At 43.8% G+C, this 20,139-nt stretch overlaps 1 protein-coding gene and 2 long non-coding RNA genes across 7 annotated transcripts; 2 read left to right on the top strand and 1 right to left on the bottom strand.

Moving 5' to 3' along the window:
- On the bottom strand, window positions 1–8,293 carry glmna (glomulin, FKBP associated protein a). Of its 3 annotated transcripts, none has more exons than XM_029726185.1 (19): window positions 8,217–8,293; window positions 7,652–7,742; window positions 6,906–7,031; window positions 6,007–6,120; window positions 5,579–5,687; window positions 5,030–5,264; window positions 4,628–4,727; window positions 3,874–4,055; window positions 3,638–3,691; window positions 3,460–3,490; window positions 3,267–3,356; window positions 3,084–3,125; window positions 2,888–2,961; window positions 2,703–2,787; window positions 2,439–2,548; window positions 2,218–2,281; window positions 1,905–2,043; window positions 602–687; window positions 1–476 (listed from the first exon to the last, which is right to left on the bottom strand). In XM_029726185.1, the coding sequence occupies exons 2-19, from the start codon at window positions 7,688–7,690 to the stop codon at window positions 387–389; spliced, it is 1,770 nt and encodes a 589-aa protein (XP_029582045.1). In that variant the 5' UTR covers window positions 7,691–7,742; window positions 8,217–8,293; the 3' UTR covers window positions 1–386. The 3 variants fall into 3 exon arrangements, with proteins under 3 accessions (XP_029582045.1, XP_029582046.1, XP_029582047.1); XM_029726186.1 differs by having other exon boundaries at window positions 602–684; XM_029726187.1 differs by having other exon boundaries at window positions 4,628–4,724.
- Window positions 8,255–10,307, top strand: LOC115169999 (uncharacterized). 2 transcript variants are annotated; one of them, XR_003870953.1, is made up of 7 exons: window positions 8,255–8,502; window positions 8,630–8,675; window positions 8,829–8,941; window positions 9,388–9,453; window positions 9,557–9,644; window positions 9,802–9,829; window positions 10,086–10,307. It is a non-coding gene; the product is annotated as an uncharacterized LOC115169999 (long non-coding RNA). The 2 variants fall into 2 exon arrangements; XR_003870954.1 differs by having other exon boundaries at window positions 8,619–8,675.
- Window positions 10,308–12,171: 1,864 nt separating this feature from the next.
- Window positions 12,172–19,231, top strand: LOC115170000 (uncharacterized). Of its 2 annotated transcripts, none has more exons than XR_003870955.1 (2): window positions 12,172–13,681; window positions 18,175–19,231. It is a non-coding gene; the product is annotated as an uncharacterized LOC115170000 (long non-coding RNA). The 2 variants fall into 2 exon arrangements; XR_003870956.1 differs by lacking the exon at window positions 12,172–13,681 and adding an exon at window positions 15,737–16,894.
- The last annotated feature ends 908 nt before the right edge of the window (window positions 19,232–20,139 follow it).

Below are 20,139 nucleotides of genomic sequence, written 5' to 3'. Positions count from 1 at the left end.
TTAGAAAGGCTTGAGTTTATTAACTGTCTAACAAAGGTCCATCATCAGGATCTAACCTAGTGGCATTTGAGTAACTAAATGGCAGACATTTAAAACGATTAACTGCCATTGAGCATTTAGTCTGGCACAGAGCTGAAGACTCAACATGCTTTCTTATTCGTTATTCAAGAAGCTTGGTGTCATTATGCCTGAACCTGACAATTAGGTAACGATGCCAAAATAAAAAACAATACATTGTCAGAAACAAGTGATCCAAAGTGCTTTGCTTAATGACCCAAATCGCTTTCCTATCGATCACCTGTTCGCTTATCTAGGCAACATGGAGGGAGTTCAATTATGAGGCCTCAATACAACATGGTGAAATTGTAACCCAGTTCCACTGCTGCTCAGGGCTTCTCTTTCACTTCGATGATTTCCTCTATTCTCGCCAAGACGCTCTCCATCATGTCAAACGTGTGCAGTGCTGAGTGCAGAACCTACAATGACAAACATGAGATTAAAAATATTTACATACAAAGTAGGCAGAAATGTATAAATGATGCTAGTTCTCAAATTACCCAACAACAAACTATTTGTATACAGATGTATCTAAATGTTTTACCTGAAGCTGCATCTCTGGCGTCATGTTTGGCATCTTCTCGTTCCCTACTGTCAAAGAGCACACTGACTCCTGGGTCTGGGACTCTGCTAACACAAACAGAAGTTACTATCACATGAAGAAAACGTGGATCTAAAGCCAATTCGTTCCCTAAGACGTCAGGGAGCCAAAATAGACACCATGGAAGTAAACTCAGCAAAAAAAGAAACGTCCTCTCACTGTCAACTGCGTTTAATTTCAGCAAACTTCACATGTGTAAATATTTGGATGAACATAAGATTCAACAACAGACAAACTGAACAAGTTCCACAGACATGTGACTAACAGAAATTGAATGTGTCCCTGAACAAGGAGGGGGGCCAAATTAAAAGTCAGTATCTGGTGTGGCCACCCTGCAGGAAGGTACCACATGAGGGAAGAGGATGTCTTCCCTGTAACGCACAGCGTTGAGATTGTCACAGCACCATCGCAGGCAAACTGCCCCAGACCACGACGGACCCTCCACCTCCAAATCGATCCCGCTCCAGAGTACAGGCTTCGGTGTAACGCTCATTCCTTCGACGATAAACGCGAATCCGACCATCACCCCTGGTGAGACAAAACTGCGACTCGTCAGTGAAGAGCACTTTTTGCCAGTCCTGTCTGGTCCAGCGACGGTGGGTTTGTGCCCATAGGTGATGTTGCCCTCAGTCCAGCCTCTCTTAGCCTATTGCAGACAGTCTGAGCACTGATGGACAGATTGTGCATTCCTGGTGTAACTCGGGCAGTTGTTGCCATCCTGTACCTGTCCCGCAGGTGTGATGTTCGAATGTAACGATCCTGCCACTGCGAGGACGATCAGCTGTCCGTCCTGTCTCCCTGTTGCGCTGTCTTAGGCGTCTTACAGTACGGACATTGCAATTTATTGCCCTGGTCACATCTGCAGTCCTCATGCCTCCTTGCAGAATGCCTAAGGCACATTCCCGCAGATGAGCAGGGACCCTGGGCATCTTTCTTTTGGTGTTTTTCAGTCAATAGAAAGGCCTCTCTAGTGTCCTAAGTTTTCATAACTGTGACCTTAATTGCCTTAAGCTGTTAGTGTCTTAACGACCGTTCCACAGGTACATGTTCATTAATTGTTTAAGGTTCATTGAACAAGCATGGGAAACAATGTTTAAACCCTTTACAATGAAGATCTGTGAAGTTATTTGGATTTTTACAAGTTATCTTTGAAAGACAGGGTCGTGAAAAAGGGCTGTTTCTTTTTTTGATGAGTTTAGGAAGGATACAAGCTGGCACTAGACGAGACTAAGTGGTTGTGTCTCACCTTTAGCATTGGTCTTCTTGCTGTTGCCTTTGGTGTTCTGGAGCTCAGCCTCGTAGTGGGCTTTGGACATGTTCAACCCCGTGCGTAGTGGCTTCATGTAGTAGTCCTCAATCTTATACAGCTCAGTCCAGATCCCCGTCTGGACACCAGAGAATGATTAGTGTGTGCATTCAATTAACCCAAAGAAGACCAGGCAATAGTGTAAACATCATCAGTCATCCTCACTATATCAAATTACACTTTTTGTGTTCATAAACATTGCATGCATCCCTTCTGCAATATGGATAAGTGTTGTGGTTGAGGCAGTAGCTACCTGGTTCTTCCACGCTTTGTCTCTGATGAGTAAATAGCGCAGCAGGTTCAGAGACTCCATCACCCTGTCAGAAAGACCAAGGCGTTAAGTCTCACTACACCCTACTACTGCTCACTGGGAAAAACTTGTTTCAATCAATTATTGTAGTGAATATTGCCTGGGTGGTGGGTGGAAAACATTGCATCAATCAGCTACTGGTAGTTGGGGTGCAGTGGACTAACCTGTCCAGGTTCTGTAGGAGGTCGGTCTCAGGACCCTGGGGGAGACACAGCACCTGACGCAGGAGAGGGAACAGGTGTGCCCCCATGAACCACTCGTTACCGTTGTCCAGCTGACGAGGAGAGATATGTACATTTACATAGGTAATACAGCACCATTGGTAAAGGTATAGTTCACTTTTTTGAAGTTTTAGCCAAAAAATGTCAAATCATTTACATTTGCTAGCCATGTAAATCTGAAAAAGCGCAAAACCATGAGCGCCATACGTTTAAGGCAAAGTCGATCTGGTTTTTGATGTTCTTGATGATGTAGCCCTCTACTCCTGCATGGTGACTTGTCTTCAGCATGCACCTAAAATGATATGAAAAGTTATCAGAAAAAGACTGAGAATCTTACAGAAAGGTGTCAGAACAAGAGAGCGGCCATATTGTTCTACAGGGGTGAACTTAACTGGAAGAATTTGTATTTGGCTTCCGTGTCAAATTTATCGATGCTCAACTGCAGCACTTTTAGTCCTTTAATTCTCTGTGAACAGAAAATAACATTTGACCGCTAATGTTAGTAATATATATATATATATATATATAAAAATCCAACCTCCAGAGGACAAAGTAGTCATAATAAACATATGTATACAGGTTACTTACCAAATGCTGAATTGGACACAATGTCATGACTTTCACCAAGTTCTAAAATGTAAATGAAGGATAAAATGTCATGGTGATTCACACAGCGAGATGGGATGAAGAAATTCCTCTCTACTGATTGATTAAACACAAGCTATCCTAAGTATTTGCAGCATTACATCAACACAGGACGTTTTGTTTAACCTGAGGGACACTGAAGAAGGATTTGAGCTCCATTAGCTGGACTGGGAGACTGTTGTCCTCAACCCTAACCAGGCTCTTTTCATACAGGTCCTTAGGAAAGGACAAACAAGCAATTAAGAGCCGCAGAAGGTCAATGAGAAAGTGTTACTTGTACATAATTGCTAGTCTTCCGACTTTTAAACAGGATCCTTACCAGTCCTTTCTGCAGCCTGGATTCTTCCGTTCTGGGGGGGGGAAAGAGCACCCAATATATTGTTTGGATTTAGACACAATCAAAACCAATTTTCAAGACTTTACAGAAGTCTATGAAATGCTATACTTTGTCATTTACATAAATTGGAAAAGAAAGTCAAAAGTAAATGAATATGTACCTGCTCAAGAAGAGGTTGATGTATTCCATATTACACTGAAGAACAAACACTGAGCTGAAAGAAGAAAAGAGTGTTAGGACAATCAACACTGTTTTAGCACTTACATTAAGAGCCAACCAACCCCAATACCACCGAGGCATACAATACAATACAAATTTAATAAAAAACTTCTTAGCCAGGTGCAACAGTACTTTCAGAGTAATGTGAACTGAAACCACACAGTCTTTATTCCCTACCTGAAGACTGTGGGGAAAGTATCCATGGCAATGTGCTGGACGAACAGCAGGTAGGCCAGGCTGGCCAGAGACTCTTTGGGGTAGCACACCTCTTCCTCCAGGAACCCAGGCACCTCTCTCCTCCTCAGCAGGCTGTGAGACAGTAGGTCAGGGAGGGACTCCCCGATGTCCGACAGGATGCCCTGCAAAACACACACACACACACAGGAGGAGCAGGGTTAACCAAAGTATAGAGAGGGTTAGCCCTTTATTAATTAGAGTTACCCCTATACAGGATGAAGTTTCACCTAGTTGTATGAGAACTCAGGTAGCCTAGCGGTTAAGACCGTTCAGTCAGTAACCGAAAGGTCGCTGGATCGAATCTCCAAGCCGACTAGGTAAAAAATCTGTTGATGTGACCTTGAGCCAGGCACTTAACTCTAATTGCTCCTGTATGTCCAGAGCGTCTGCAAAATGACCAATGGAAACACTTAAATGACCAATGGAAACACTTAAATGACCAATGGAAACACTTAAATGACTAATGTAAACACTTAAATGACCAATGGAAACACTTAAATGGAAGTCAAATATAATCTTCATGAATAGTGTAAAAAGAGCTAGCCTGTTTCCAGACCTGTTTGTGCTGTATAACCACAATTAACAGTCTCCTATAGTCGCTGTCAATGACCATAGAATTTAGATATACAACACAAACAGATCTGGAACCAGGCTATGAGAGGAGCAATGGTCACAATCTGAGCAGGCATCTTACCACAATCTCTGTGGCAAAGTTCCTGAGGGGAGATTCTGCTAGCGTTTCAGGATCCTTCAGCTGCACCTCCAGAAGAGGCTCACAAAGACTCTTCATACTGCTAGGGTGACAACACACACACACACACACTCTATACACACGCTATAGACACACTCTATTCATGCACCTAGACACTTAATGCACCGTACTTTAACGTTGGAGCTCGGAGCCGAAGAATTTCACTGTACCCTACAATCACACCTGCAACCCTGTACATGTGGCTATTAAACAATCAGAATCTTATGCTCATCTGCTAAGCTACAGTATGATGGTGTCTTTCATCTGTCCACAAAATCCACATGTTAACAAAGCTTCCCCCATTCACTTAACCCAATAGCTCTCCAATAAAACATGTAGACCTACAACTTGAGCAGCTCAGTCCTCAGCTCATCCTCTTTGGGCGTCCTGCTCTGCTTGGCCTCCTCCACGAAGGGCCTGACAAAGACCAGCAGGGCCGAGCAGCAGCGGCACAGGCTGAACACGTCGTCCTCCTCCTGCTCCTTGGTCTGGGGCACGGGCAGCCTGGCCACCTGGCCCAGCAGAGTGGAGAGAGCCATGCCCACCGAGGAGGCCTTCCGGCCGCCCAGCCGCAACAACACTGAGTGGGAGGGTGGAGAGGTGGGGACAGTAAGGGGGAGAGGGTCAGTGTGGGGAAAAGGGTGGGAGTAGACAGGAAAATGTGAGTAGGGGCAAAGGGCATTAGGGTGGGTGAGAGAGAGAGTAGAGGAAGTGGGTGGGAATGCGGTAAGACAGTGGATAGGTGATAAGGGATGTGTAGATTGAGAGAGTGGTAGCAGAGAGTAGACATTAAGGCATGGGAAAGGGACAGGATACAGAAACTTCTTAATCGTCAAGAATGTCAAACAATATTGAAGGTTTTCCATTCAGCCACTACAGAAATGTGTTCCTCACCTTTCTGTACTGGCTGCAGCAGGAGGATGACGGTCTCTGCGATGGAGTCAGGGTGGGCCTCCTCAACCTGCTCCAGCAAGCCAACCAGCAGCTCCTTGGGACTGCAAACCTGACCAATCACACACAAGGGTTACTTTTTCCTGTTTTTCCTGTGTCAATGCACTTCTGTGTCTGGACATGAAACATGTAGCCTAATCTCAGATCTGTTTGTAATATCTTGCCAACTCCTATGGTGATCTGGGGCCAGACTAGCTAACATTTACATTTTATAACCAAAACAACAATAGGGCTGCGTTTAGACAGGCAGCCCATTTCAATCAGATCAGCTCGGAAAAAGAGCTTATATGAAAAGGTCTGATATGTTTGGTCAAAACGCAGAGTATTAGACCTTTGTAATAACGTATAATAATTACAACATGTAAACAGACCTCCAGCAGGTGTGTGAGGATGGCGAGGCAGTGAGGAAGATTATTTTCCTCCTTCTTCAGCAGAATCTGAACCAGAGGACCCAGCAGGTTCCAGCCCATACATCTCACTATGTTCTACAGAAAAACAGGGAGAGAAGTAGTATTACTTCACTATGTAATAACTAACATATACCAGAATTATGACCCAGAGGTTTTCCTGGTCAGATCATGTGGGTAGGAAAACCTCCGGTTCCAACCATACATCCCTATAAAGTACATATATAGGCTACTTTAAGAGAGAGAACCTTTCAGCTGAGAAGCAGCACACCACATCCAAATGACCAGCTGTTGATGTTTATTTATTTATTTCACCTTTATTTAACCAGGTAGGCTAGTTGAGAACAAGTTCTCATTTACAATTGCGACCTGGCCAAGATAAAGCAAAGCAGTTTGACACATGGAGTAAAACAAACATACAGTCAATAATATAGTAGAAAAATAAGTCTATATACAATGTGAGCAAATGAGGTGAGATAAGGGAGGTAAAGACAAAAAAGGTCATGTGGCGAAGTAAATACAATATAGCAAGTAAAACACTGGAATGGTAAATTTGCAGTGGAAGAAAGTGCAAAGTAGAAATAGAAATAATGGGGTGCAAAGGAGCAAAATAAATAAATACAGTAGGGGAAGAGGTAGTTGTTTGGGCTAAATTATAGATGGGCTATGTACAGGTGCAAGGCACTTCACCCTAATTTGCTCCAGGGTCGCTGTACTACTATGACTGACCCTGTAAAACAACACAGCGAGCGACTCTTCTTCAACACATTTCACTGCACCTATCCAGCGTATGTGATAATACAACTTGTATTTATTTTTTACTGTACACTTGGTATAGATGTCTGGTTCAATCTTTAGTTCACCTTATTTTCCTCATCTACGACGATACTCAGAACCTGAGCACTCTCTCCATCCTCTATACAGGTACGTCCAGCTATCTGGAACACGGAATAATCCTCAGTCGTATAGTTGTCATCCTGGATGGCTTGCTGCATGAGAAAGGGGTGGAGAAAAAGAGAGAGAGAGGGAGATGAAAGGGGGTTTGGTAGGTCTGTCCTTTACTAACCTCGTCCCCAAGCTACTGCGCACAAGTTATACGAAGCATCTGAGCTTGGGGAGGACGTCTGGTGAGCGAGACCGGCTTGGGGAGGACGTCTGGTGAGCGAGACCGGCTTGGGGAGGACGTCTGGTGAGCGAGACCGGCTTGGGGAGGACGTCTGGTGAGCGAGACCGGCTTGGGGAGGACGTCTGGTGAGCGAGACCGGCTTGCGGAGGACGTCTGGTGAGCGAGACCGGCTTGGGGAGGACGTCTGGTGAGCGAGACCAGCTTGGGGAGGACGTCTGGTGAGCGAGACTAGCCATAACACAATTCTCTGGTGAACTCAGTTGCCTTAGGACACGTGTCAAACTCATTCCATGCAGGGCTGAGTGTCTGTGTGTTTTTGCTCCTCCCTTGTACTTGATTGATACATTAAGGTCACTAATTAATTTGGTACTCTCCTCACCTGGATGTCTAGGTCTTGATTGAAAGGAAAAAACAAAAACCAGCCGACACTAAACCCTAAATGGAATTTCATACCCCTGCCTTATGTGGACTCTTATGACTTACACATCTCTGGACGACATCACTCAGTTGTTCTAGAGCCATCCTCGTTGTCTCGGCTGTACTCCTACAGAGGGTATCTCTTCACTAAACACTCCTGTGAGGGAAGAAAATGTGTGTTCAGTAATACGGGTTATTAAACAACACGTTTCGAATGCAGTCATCACAGTTTTGTTTTATGTATGAAACCGTGGCACACAAAACAGAGAGTCAAGGCAACGTAGGACTATTTAGCAAGCGTCAGCTGATTTGCTGTGAGTGAGTGGCACACATAATGGATATAATGTATTTTGGTTTTACTCCATCTTTAGTGACTAGATAAAAATGTATTTTGTTTGTTTATACTAGTGGCGTAGCTAGCCTAGTCTAAAACGCACATGATTAGGAAATAAGCAAGAACAGAATAGTCAAATCACTTCATTATTGTGGCTGCCTTGAGGCAACAATAGAACCCAAGTGTAATCGTTTCATAAAGCTACATAGGATCTACAGCTTCATTTCCACAATGAAGAATATAAGGGCATAGTTAAAGTATTCATCGGTTTAATTAATTAGAGGAATTGCTACTTACATGTCAATTAATGGAGACACTGTCAGTCGCGTGGATTCGGAAGTGTTTCGGTTGCGTTGACCCTGATGAATTGCCGTAGATTTAACACGTCACAGGTCAAAGTTGAAATTAGCACAAAACATTGGACGAGCATGAAGAAGGAGCAATGAAAAAGGGTTTGTTTTTTTAAGACATCATCAGACCGGTATTAACATTGTGTTTGGATATTGTTGGGTCTCTGTAGGTCCTCAAAAAGGAATGAAAACGGAGATATCATTCTTGCAGCTACAGTTGTGTTTACATATAGGTAACTAACATGTTTCATAGCTAACCATAAAACGTTAGCCTTTAATATTTAATTACTACAGTATACAGCTAACTTCCTTATTACGTTCTGTCATAAACACGGACACCTAATTTCAGTTATTTGACAGATGGGAAGAGTGTCAAAGCACAGACCTCTGCAGAGGAAGCAAGAAGGTATTTTCACCCCCCTGCTTGCATCAATGTTCCCCATATGTGGAGGTTGAAAACGTTCTGATATTTGGATGAATGTCATTACCAGTGTTGTTGGTCTCACGTTTGTGGCTAGTGTTTTTCGGGTGCTTATGTGTGTATAACCCTGCCCCCCAGGAGAGAGGCAGAGAGGGAGACCCTGAGAGAAACTGGACCTGGAGAAGAGACCTCTGCAGGTGGTGGAGTGTCTCTTGGAGGATAGCATAGTGGAGGACTTCCTGGTTGACTGTGTGAGTACCATAGAGATTGAGGTCTACAAATACACTGTTCCAAATACAATATTTTTTATCTGTGGTTGGTGGCTAAGATGGTGACATGCGGATTTGGAACGGTTCCACTTTTGAGTATTAGAAGAGGATCTATGACCTCATGGAAAGATTTTACAGTTACTGTCAATGGATATCAGTTGATCGAGGAGCACCACATCACTATATCAGGTAGTGTGGGGTATCTGTCATGTATTCAGGATGTTTCTTTCAATGCCCTTGATCACTTCTGCCAATTACAAAGACAGTTGAGGAGAGATCTATTGTGAAGCTGTGTGGCTATCCTGTCTGTTCAAATATACTGGGCAAGGTAATGTTTCATTTATTTATAAAAGGCCTCCCTTTTTTACTTGCCTTTGAGTAAATAGTGTTTTGTCAAAACCAACTTCTTCTGATATTTATTTTCATAGGTCCCCACTCAACAGTTCAAAATTTCCACCAACACCAATAAAGTCAATGCCATTCCAGAACGCAAGGTAAGTGCACAGAATCAGATATTCAGTTGTGTTATGACCAGCACCATTTAAAGAACGTGACTGATATAAGACTGAAACAATGCCCTTTTCCTCTCTGACCCAGTCCTTCTGCAGTAATTCTGCTACAAAGCCTCTAAGTCCATTGAGCTGCAGATATCAAAGAGCCCTCTATGGTTGAGGCAGCACGAGAGGTAATTATGTTCCGGTTCACTTTACAATGAGTCATGGTTAACCGCAGATATAGCCGTGCTGAGGTAGGCCTCCATTTTCCTTTAGGTCCAGATATGACCTAAATGTTGACTCCTCCTCTTATGACCATGTTTTCCTCTTTTTGTTTGCAACCCCCAGATGTAAACTTAATGAAGAAAGGAGATTGGTATGTACATTTGTTTTTTTCACAATTTCATATAGTCTCGATTAATTGATAAGATGTGTAGCTGTCATTCAACTGGTTTATAAGGGATGGAGGGATGGATCCATTTATCGAATCCATTCATCAATCATTACGGCATAATAATTAAATAATTCACCGACTGTATACATCAAATTAAATTATAGATCCATTGATTTCTCGATTGATTGGTGGCTTGACTGACTGACTTCCCCCTGATTCCCTCTGTCTGTCTGTGTAGCGGTAGCACTGGAGAGGAGGTGAGGCTGACTGAGGCGTTTCAGAGAGGACGATGTGAAGAACCTTCCCTGTACTCTGTGGCCCCAGAGAACCCCAGACGATCCCGTACAGCCGGTCACAGCGACACAGTACAGCACTTTGTTTCCAGCGTGGTCTCCCAGCAACAGGGACCCAGGGTGCGCTGAGGCAGTCTGCCCAAGCACACCGACGAAGGGAAGGGGAGGGAACGAGGAGAGGGAGAGAAGGACACAAGTGCACAACTGCAGCCAACGTGAGTAAAACATTTAAACGTGTTAACCCTCGCAAGGCTGCAGGCCCAGACGGCATCCCCGGCCGCGCCCTCAGAGCATGCGCAGACCAGCTGGCTGGTGTGTTTACGGACATATTCAATCAATCCTTATCCCAGTCTGCTGTCCCCACATGCTTCAAGAGGGCCACCATTGTTCTTGTTCCCAAGAAAGCTAAGGGAACTGAGCTAAATGACTACCGCCCCATAGCACTCACTTCCATCATCATGAAGTGCTTTGAGAGACTAGTCAAGGACCATATCACCTCCACCCTACCTGACACCCTAGACCCACTTCAGTTTGCTTACCGACCCAAAAGGTCCACAGACGACGCAATCGCCATCACACTGCACACTGCCCTAACCCATCTGGACAAGAGGAATACCTATGTAAGAATGCTGTTCATCGATTACAGCTCAGCATTTAACACCATAGTACCCTCCAAACTCGTCATTAAGCTCGAGACCCTGGGTCTCGACCCCGCCCTGTGCAACTGGGTCCTGGACTTCCTGACGGGCCGCCCCCAGGTGGTGAGGGTAGGTAACAACATCTCCACCCCGCTGATCCTCAACACTGGGTCCCCACAAGGGTGCGTGCTCAGCCCCCTCCTGTACTCCCTGTTCAACCACGACTGCATGGCCATGCACACATCCAACTCAATCATCAAGTTTGCAGACGACACTACAGTGGTAGGCTTGATTACTAACAACGACAAGACGGCCTACAGGGAGGAGGTGAGGGCCCTCGGAATGTGGTGTCAGGAAAATAACCTCACACTCAATGTCAACAAAACAAAAGAGATGATCGTGGACTTCAGGAAACAGCAGAGGGAGCAGCCCCCTATCCACATTGACGGGACAGTAGTGGAGAGGGTGGAGAGTTTTAAGTTCCTTGGCGTACACATCACGGACAAACTGAAATGGTCCACCCACACAGACAGCGTGGTGAAGAAGGCGCAGCAGCGCCTCTTCAATCTCAGGAGGCTGAAGAAATTTGGCTTGTCACCAAAAACACTCACAAACTTTTACAGATGCACAATCGAGAGCATCCTGTCAGGCTGTATCACCGCCTGGTACGGCAGCTGCTCCGCCCATAACCGGAAGGCTCTCTAGAGGGTAGTGAGGTCTGCACAACACATCACCGGGTGCAAACTACCTGCCCTCCAGGACACCTACACCACCCGATGTCACAGGAAGGCCAAAAAGATCATCAAGGACAGCAACCATCCGAGCCACTGCCTGTTCACCCCGCTAACATCCAGAAGGCGAGGTCAGTACAGGTGCATCAAAGCTGGAACCGAGAGACTGAAAAACAGCTTCTATCTCAAGGCCATCAGACTGTTAAACAGCCATCCCTAACATTGAGTGGCTGCTGCCAACATACTGACTCAACTCCAGCCACTTTAATAATGGGAAAATTGATGTAATCAATTTATCACTTGCCACTTTATATTATTTATATTAGATAATGTTTACATAACCTACATTATTCATCTCATATGTATATACTGTACTCTATACCATCTACTGCATCTTGCCATCCTGATGTAATGTATCACTAGCCACCTTAAACAATGCTGCTTTATGTTTTCATACCCTACAATACTCATCTCATATGTATATACTGTACTCCATACCATCTATTACATCTTGCTATGCCGTTCGGCCATCACTCATTTATATATTTTTATGTACATATTCGTATTCATTCCTTTACACTTGTGTGTATAAGGTAGTTGTTGTGGAATTGGTAGATTACTTGTTAGATATTACTGCATGGTGGGAACTAGAAGCACAAGCATTTCGCTACACTTGCATTAACACCTGCTAACCATGTGTATGTGACAAATAAATTTGATTTGATTTGACAAAGATGCCAAAACAAACAAACAAGGCTGAAGACAAGAAGGAGAATAAAGAACAATCACAGAAAGCACCAACAAAGACAATCAATGACATAGATGGACCTCAACAACACCCAACAGATACAAACCACCCCAGTGAGCAGCAGCCTTTCCTGGAAGAGAGAGGCTCACCAGGGGGCCAGTCTATGGAGGATGCCGCAGCACTACTGAGCCAAGTCACAATGCAGGATAGAGAACCACACGGCTACATCTTCTGTACTAACAACCCTCAACACAATGCAGTGTACAGAATCAAGATCTAGCTCCAATCCCCAACCCTCAGTGGGACTCAACCCCAGCCCAGCCCACCCAGCCGGGCTTCAGGATCACCCAGGTGGGCATGAGCAGGAGGGGGACCCAGGGGCTCCTCAAGGGCCACAAAACTACTCCAAAACCTGTCTCGGTCTGACTGAACCTTTTAGAAGGCCTGAGGAGGACCTTCGACGAATGGTGGGCTGAGGAGACTATGAAGTTCCTATATGGCCCAGACCACTTTAATAAAACAACAGTAGAAACGAAGAAGAAGGAGGAGGAAGAAGAGGAGCATGATGAAGATATCCTGGAGGATATTGTAGAAGGGGTTGGGGATGGAGGGGACGGCGGGTCCCCAGGGGGTCCATGGAGTCCCTTTGCTCCATCCCCAGACTACGACACAATATGCAGGGATACAGAGGAGCTGAGGGTCAGGGAGTTCTACAAAGGGGATGAAGCCCACCAAGTGTCAGGGAAACGGGCCCTGAGACTCAGAGGTGACTTGGGGATAAAAGTGTAGTGTAGTAACTGTCAGTGTCCAGATGGGGGCACTATGTATATGCATTGGAGATGTTAAGAGTGATGATGATGATGGTCTTGTTTTTGAGGTTGGCTTTTACCATGAAGATGTTTTTTTTTAATTTCTCATCTCATTTCTTTCCCTCACTCTTTGTCTCCTCTCCTTTCCCATCTACGCTCTTTCTCCTTTCATGCTCTTTCTCTCACTCTCTCCACCCACCCCCCCAAGACCAGGACCAGGGTGGTTGGTTGATTCCCAGCACCTCATACAGAAACGCATAACGGTTGAGAAGCTCACTAGAGGGTGTGTGTGTCTGTATGAAAATGCTGCTACGGTTTTCAAAGTTCAAAAAGCTGTGTTTTATGCAATGAAAATGTGGTCACTGATGTGCTGATAGTTGACAACCAGCAATATTACAGAAGTATTGATAAGTACTGGCTCGGTCTTGTAGCTCGTTGAACTTCGCATCTCAGCAACTTAAGAAATGAAACCAAGTTCTGTGTATATGTGTGTGTATTTATATGTCCGGTTTTCCTCATCTTCGTGGTGTGAAGCCTGAGAAACATTGTGGGCCCCCTGCGTCTCACCGTGACTGACATCTCCAGGGACCTCAACAACCTGGTCACGACCTTCAGGTCAGTGCCAATGTAAACTCTGAGAGTTAAAGGGCCCATCCTTAATTGAAACAATAAAAAAGGGCTCCCCGCCTCTGTTTTGGTAAAAAGCTGAAGGATGGGCCTGGAGAAATGTAACTCTTCTCAAATTCATAGACAGAGCTATGGATGCAAGGACTGACCATCCTAGATTAGAGTTTCAAGCATGTTTTGAGGCAATACAGTGCTTGTTAATATTTGAAATCAAATTTTATTGGTCGCATACACATATTTAGCAGATGCTACTGAGAGTGTAGCTAAATACTTGTTTACTAACATTGGAGTGAAAAAAGCTTATATTTTGGGTTCTGATGGGGTATGACATTTGAACTAAGCTAATAACGCAATTTATAAGTTATTTTCTTCAAGAATCTAAGTCCAAAAATGGATGTATTACTGCAGATTGCTGTTTTAACACACCATTTTCTACTAAAACGTCCAATACTGTGTCTGGGAGAGAAACAGGACATTTTACACTCTTATTTCAGTCAGTATTTACCTGGTCCCGCAGTCATAAACCGTCTTATCTGAAGTGCTGATCTAGAATCAGTTTTGGCTTTTTGATCATAGATTACATGAATAAGATCACATGGACGGCAGACGAGGATACACATGATCCTAGATCAGAACTACTACTCTGAGACACTATGAACACGTGCTCTGATATTTATGGAGAAGTTATGTGGCAACAAGGCTTCCACGAACTGAGTGAACTTTTCAGGGTAGCCCCAAACTGCCAGAGGTGAACTCTGTTCCTGTCATGGGCACTAACTGGGCTGTGATTGGCTGATTGAGGTGCAGTCAACAGGAAGTAGTGATTGGCAGAGTGCTATTGACTTCCTGTAGCTCTGATTTAATAGCGAGGCACTTGAGTCACACCTTCATCGAGAGGCCTGTTTCCAGGAATTCTCTGCTAGCTACTGAGGCCTGCTGGAACAGCACCCAGAGCTTACACCGCAAACTGTCAAATAAACACCTATAATTGTTCAATCTATATGACGAGGTGTCTCTGATATGGTTGGACATTAGGCTGATATGATTTAGAGATTTTCAGTGCCAAGTTGAAGTAAAGGACAGATAGACTGTTGTGTTTTTCTCTTTCATGGAAAATCAGTGATGTCAGGCCTGGTGGCAGTGCGATGTCAGACCTGGTGGCAGTGCGATGTCAGGCCTGGTGGCAGTGCGATGTCAGGCCTGGTGGCAGTGCGATGTCGGTACTAATTTGTCTCAGCTTCTCAAGACCTGTGCCATTTTTTACTATACAGTCTCTCTTTTTTTCCATGGCAGGTTCACAAACACCAACATTATCCACAAAGGCCCAGAGGGACCGTGTGTGTGTGTGTGTGTGTGTTTTTCTGTGTCATGTGCTGTTGCAGGAACAGCTGGAGAGCCTGTGCCTCAGTAGGATCCGTCAGGGATCAGCAGAGGAAATCAGGGAACATTGTTTTACCTGGGGGAACACCCTCTCAACAAACTTAACCTAGTGATTTATCTCTACTTGTGTGTATCCAGGGTGCACTGCAGTGTGTGTGTGGAGAACTCTCTTTGGTACATTTTAAACATCACAAAATTGAATACCAACCTGTTATAACTCATGATTTCATTAAGATATGCATAGAATTAGAATTTGTATATTCATTATTATGAAAAATGCATACACATAACCACAGGCTCAGCAATTCAAAGGTTTCCTTGTGTTTTATGTTGCCCTGTGAAATATACAGTGTGGTGTGTGTGGCATCTCCAATCTGCGTTGTGTGCTTGCCCTTGCATTGTTTGACCTGTGCCAGATGGCGTGTGTGTGCGTGTGCGTGTGCGCGCACTACTTCCCCAGGCAGGTCGGTGGCAGGGCGTGAGCCTAGCAGGCGCTGTGTGGGACAGTTCCGTGCTGCTCCCGTCTGTGTACACACAGACGCCTCTCGGCCTTATCTCCTCCACCTGATTACCCCCCCAATCCTAACCCTCTCTAGATCCGTGATGCAGCAGCCAGGGGCGACACACACACACACACACACACACACACACACACACACGCCCTGGGAAACATTCCACTTGGTCCCTAACTGATCCACTGTGTACACCACCACAGAGAGGAGACCAGGAACATAGCTTCAGCTCTGATTTATAGCTGTCTAAATAAATGGGAGATGATGCTTTCTTGAGCTGATATCACCTTATCTAGGCTACAGATGTTGTCTTCATCCAATCTGATAGGTAGATAGTAAAGAACATGCCTTATTGAGTGAGGCGCTCAACAAATAATTGAAAGTTGTAGCTGGCTGTTGGCTGCAGTATGGTTTCAACTAACTCAAAATGTCTCGTATTTAGTCAGGCTCATAATGATGTTTATTATAAGAAATGATAAATGAGTCTTATGACAAGTCTTACATTTCATTATAAGCGCATCATAAAGCATACATACCTATCAGAAGTGTTATCCATTAATTTTTTTTAACTTACTAACAATATATCTGCAGGACCATAGAACAGTACCAAGCCATTAGCATTTGAGTCAACTATCCAAATATCCATCTCATGAATCATTTGCAGATGAGGCCCATCTACTGCATGGCAGCTGTGTAATTAGCCGGGCCTCTGTTGTGGTTAGGTGAATAATGGATGGGGCTCATGCAACACTAGACCCAGGTAGCAGCTTCGCTCCAGGAGACATATACACACTGTGCTCCTGTATCCCTAAAACATATTTACCAGCCCTCTGGTTAGCCTATTTCTGAGATACTTTTCCCATCACCAAAGGCAAATATATCATCTGGAATGCCTTACCCATCCCTACTGGCTATACAAAATAAAGTGTGCCCTTAAACACAGAGCTTTGTAGACTTTACAAACATGTGCATTGTGCTGCTGAGGAGATTAGTCATATTGCCACCCAGAAATCATATACATATTTACTATAGATGCCTGAGGAGATCTACATATCACGTCGGGGGCGCTGAAACAACAGAAGCACGTTCATTTCCAATGACAGAAGCGAAGTGGACGGGGTACCGTTGGGCAATAACAACATGGGCGAGGGACTTGAAAAGAGCGGAACCAAAGTTGGGAATGTGGAACTTTATGCCAATACTCCGCGACATCTCGTTACTGTTGGCCAATCGAAGCTCACTAGTTTCCAGCCCCTTCTGGATGTCTGTTGATACCTAGCATTATCTAGTCTGCTTGCTAGCACCAAAGGTAATTTACTATTGAGCCGACAGATGTATAATTTATGGAATGGGGTCTCAGCAAACGTGGGAACATTGCCTTTAATGTTTTTATTATTTAACCTTTATTTAACTAGGTAAGTCAGTTAAGAACAAATTATTATTTACAATAACTACCTACCCCGGCCAAACCTTAACCCGGACGACGCTGGGCCAATTGTGTGCCGCCCTATGGGACTCCCAATCACGGCCAGTAGTGATACAGCCTGGAATAGAACCACGGTCTGTAGTGACACCTCTAGACCGCTGCGCCACTCGAGAGCTTATCAGGCCTTACTTTAAAGTAATTTGCCTTGTTGCAAAAGGTGACCCATCACTTTAGAGTGGATTGCAGTCCAGAAGATTCAGTTGAAACTTAGACCGCTGCGCCACTCGGGAGCCAAAAGGGTGCATAGCCGACAAAGTGCGATCTGATAGAATCCAGAGGAGAATCCTATGAAGCAAGCTAGATCTACTCAGGGTTTTCTAAAGCTAATCAGCTTCAGTTAGCTTCGCATTTCATCTCAGGCTTCGTCCGTACTATGACGGTGGAAATTGCTCGTCCTCCTGCTGCTAACTCTAGCAGGCTTGTAAGTGCGCGTGCATGTAGCACATGGCTATTCGGAAGACGAACTCTTCAGTGACTTAATACTGGAACGTCAATATATGTGCCACATTATCATTTGTGCTGAAATCAAAATTAAAGAATACTTCTCTTGCAAATTCAGCAAGCTATGGCGTGAAATAGGATTTTCGAAGTGCCTTCTGTATTTTATTATTGTTAATGCCGACTTTTGTTTGCTTTGGTGTGCTTATCAATGCACAAACACCTTTCCCCCCCACTGGTCGATAAAATAATTGTATTAAGTCATACAAAAGTGTTACTGTGCGTGAAGTTTAAAATGCTTACTGGCATTACTAAATGGGTAATGTGATATATTTTAACATGAGTATTTTTTAACACAGACATTTTAATAAAATATTGAATCAGTTGTCTTCCTCAAATGAAGGAGGGAATCTGATTTCATTGGTCCTCAACTCGTGGCTCAGTCATTTCATTCAGGGTAAGTGGCTCTTCCCCAGAGCAGGTTATCGTTCTGATGGATTCGTTGCCATATAAATTTACCAGGCTAAAAGGTGAGCCACTTTTGAATGACCGGTTATCCCTAGTTGAACTCAAGAGTTGACCAAAGTTACCTCGCTAACTCCTCAAACCTGCTTTGTAGGATAACCCTTGGTTTTTCCTGACCACGTTGTGTTTGTGTGTTGCAGGTTATCAGAGGTGTTCCCGGTTAGCTGTCACTTCAGGACCCACAGAGCCTAGTCGAGCTACTCAAAACCATAGCCATCCAGTGTCCTCTACTATATACGACTTTCTTTACTGTTACAGCCAAGCCTACATGTTTCCTATCAGAACGGCAAGGGCTGGAGGTATCGCGCTTCTGATAGATGCATCATTGATTGACTTTTATTTGAAATCACTATTGGACAACCTTGCCTTGCCTTTTTTGTATTACTTTGGTTTGGTTGCTTTTTCAGTTTTATTGAAACAACTATTGAGAATTAAGAGAAATGACTTTTCATCTTCTCTCAGGATATGGACAGTGCTTGTTGAGGCTTTAGTGCTCTGAAATGAAGACTGAAATTTCCAAGAAAATTGAGCAGACATACTGTATCATCGAATAGGCTTGTTATTACACAGGAATTGTTGAACAGGTGCATAGTTTACACACATTCTGCCAGCTTCATGGCGGAAATGTATAGTCTTATTATGCCTCTCCTAATTTTCAAACAAACACTGATATACTGAATCTGATGATACTGTAAATGTCTAAATCAAATCTTCAAAGTTACAAGCCTCCAATGTTTAACCCCATGCTTCTATACAACCAAATAAATCACACTCAGGTTTTCCACTGTGTATAAAAATGTCATGTGGTCGACTATATTGCCATACTGGAAGAGGATGGTGCAATAAATGTGTCGCTGTTTATCCCAGCTTCCTTCACAGGAAGTTTATGGTGTTGTAATCTCATTTATTCCAAGTCTGACAAGAAAGTTGTCTGAAAATATTTGTTTTTGACCAGGTGGCTCGCGCGACTAGAAACATTATCTGAGGGGCAAAAAAAATATTTTATCGTGATTCTTTATGGATAGTTTGTGTATTTTATTATTCAAACATTTTAGGATGATACAGTTACAGATATAACCTTAGTCTATTATTTCTAAAGCTTTTCGCTTGAAGCCAATAACATGTTAATTTTGTTGGTGCGAGTTTTCATTTTTTCCTTGTTAATTTAAACATTTGTGGAAATAAAATATTGTGCGATGAAATTGTGTCGAAATTGTAAAAGCCTATAGGGTGAATTCAGAAAGTGGAACATTATATAAACTGGGACAGCTTAATCCTGAAGCATATATTTATTGGTCTGACAAGATAAAATCTAAATTATTGTTATGCTACGTTCAAATCAACTTGGAACTCGGAAATCTCCGACTTCAGTGCGTTCAAGACAACTGGGAACTTGGGGGGGGGGGGGACGTTTTGAAGGCTCATCCAACTCGGAATTCCAAGTCAGAAAGTCTGGCATCTTCTAGAGCTCTGACTTTCCGACCTGAAGATCACTGATGCCTCGTTTTTTCTGAGTTCCCAGTTGTCTTGAAAGCACCAACACTATTGCCACTAGGAAACTCGGAAATGTCACACTTGCCAACTGGTTGTAGTTATGCACGAGCCATGTTCAACTAGTTAGTAAAGCGGACATTTCTGAGTTTCCTAGTTCCGATTAGTTTAGTTGCACAAATAAAAAGACAGTTTGTAACAGTAAACAAATGTCCTTGCAGAGAAACCAACCACATGATAAAAATCACATCACTTCGTTGGTGTGACATCATAGAGGGGGCAGATGCCACGTTCAAAACAACTGGGTACTAGGCCGAAATCTCCGACTTCAGTGAGTTCACATCAACTGGGAACTCCCGAAAGAAAACTTGCTCTGAGTTGGGAAAATCGTTTTGAACAGTAATTCAACTCGGAATTCAAAGCCAGGAACTAAAACCTCTTTCCAGATATCCGATCTGTACGTCGTGATTTGACCTCGTTTTTTCTCTGAGTTCCCAGTTGTCTTGAAAGCACCAAGAGCAAGCTTTAAACAGGAAGTTCACCTTGCAATGCACAGTAAGATCAGTGACATATAGCTTTTTTCTGTTAAGGTCATACAACTCATAATGAACAGT

The sequence above is a fragment of the Salmo trutta genome, chromosome 31 (assembly GCF_901001165.1).
Source record: "Salmo trutta chromosome 31, fSalTru1.1, whole genome shotgun sequence".
Lineage (NCBI taxonomy): Eukaryota > Metazoa > Chordata > Actinopteri > Salmoniformes > Salmonidae > Salmo > Salmo trutta.
Note: the sequence above shows the minus strand (reverse complement) of the source record. Positions and strands in the feature narration are given on the sequence as shown.

Coding starts and splice junctions, on each gene's coding strand:
- glmna (XM_029726185.1), bottom strand. CDS start 7,690: ATGGCTCTAGAACAACTGAGTGATGTCGTCCAGAGATGT. Junction 7,032..7,651: donor GTGATGTCGTCCAGAGATGT/GTAAGTCATAAG, acceptor TTTCTCATGCAG/CAAGCCATCCAGGATGACAA. Junction 3,126..3,266: donor CCTTCTTCAGTGTCCCTCAG/GTTAAACAAAAC, acceptor TTTACATTTTAG/AACTTGGTGAAAGTCATGAC.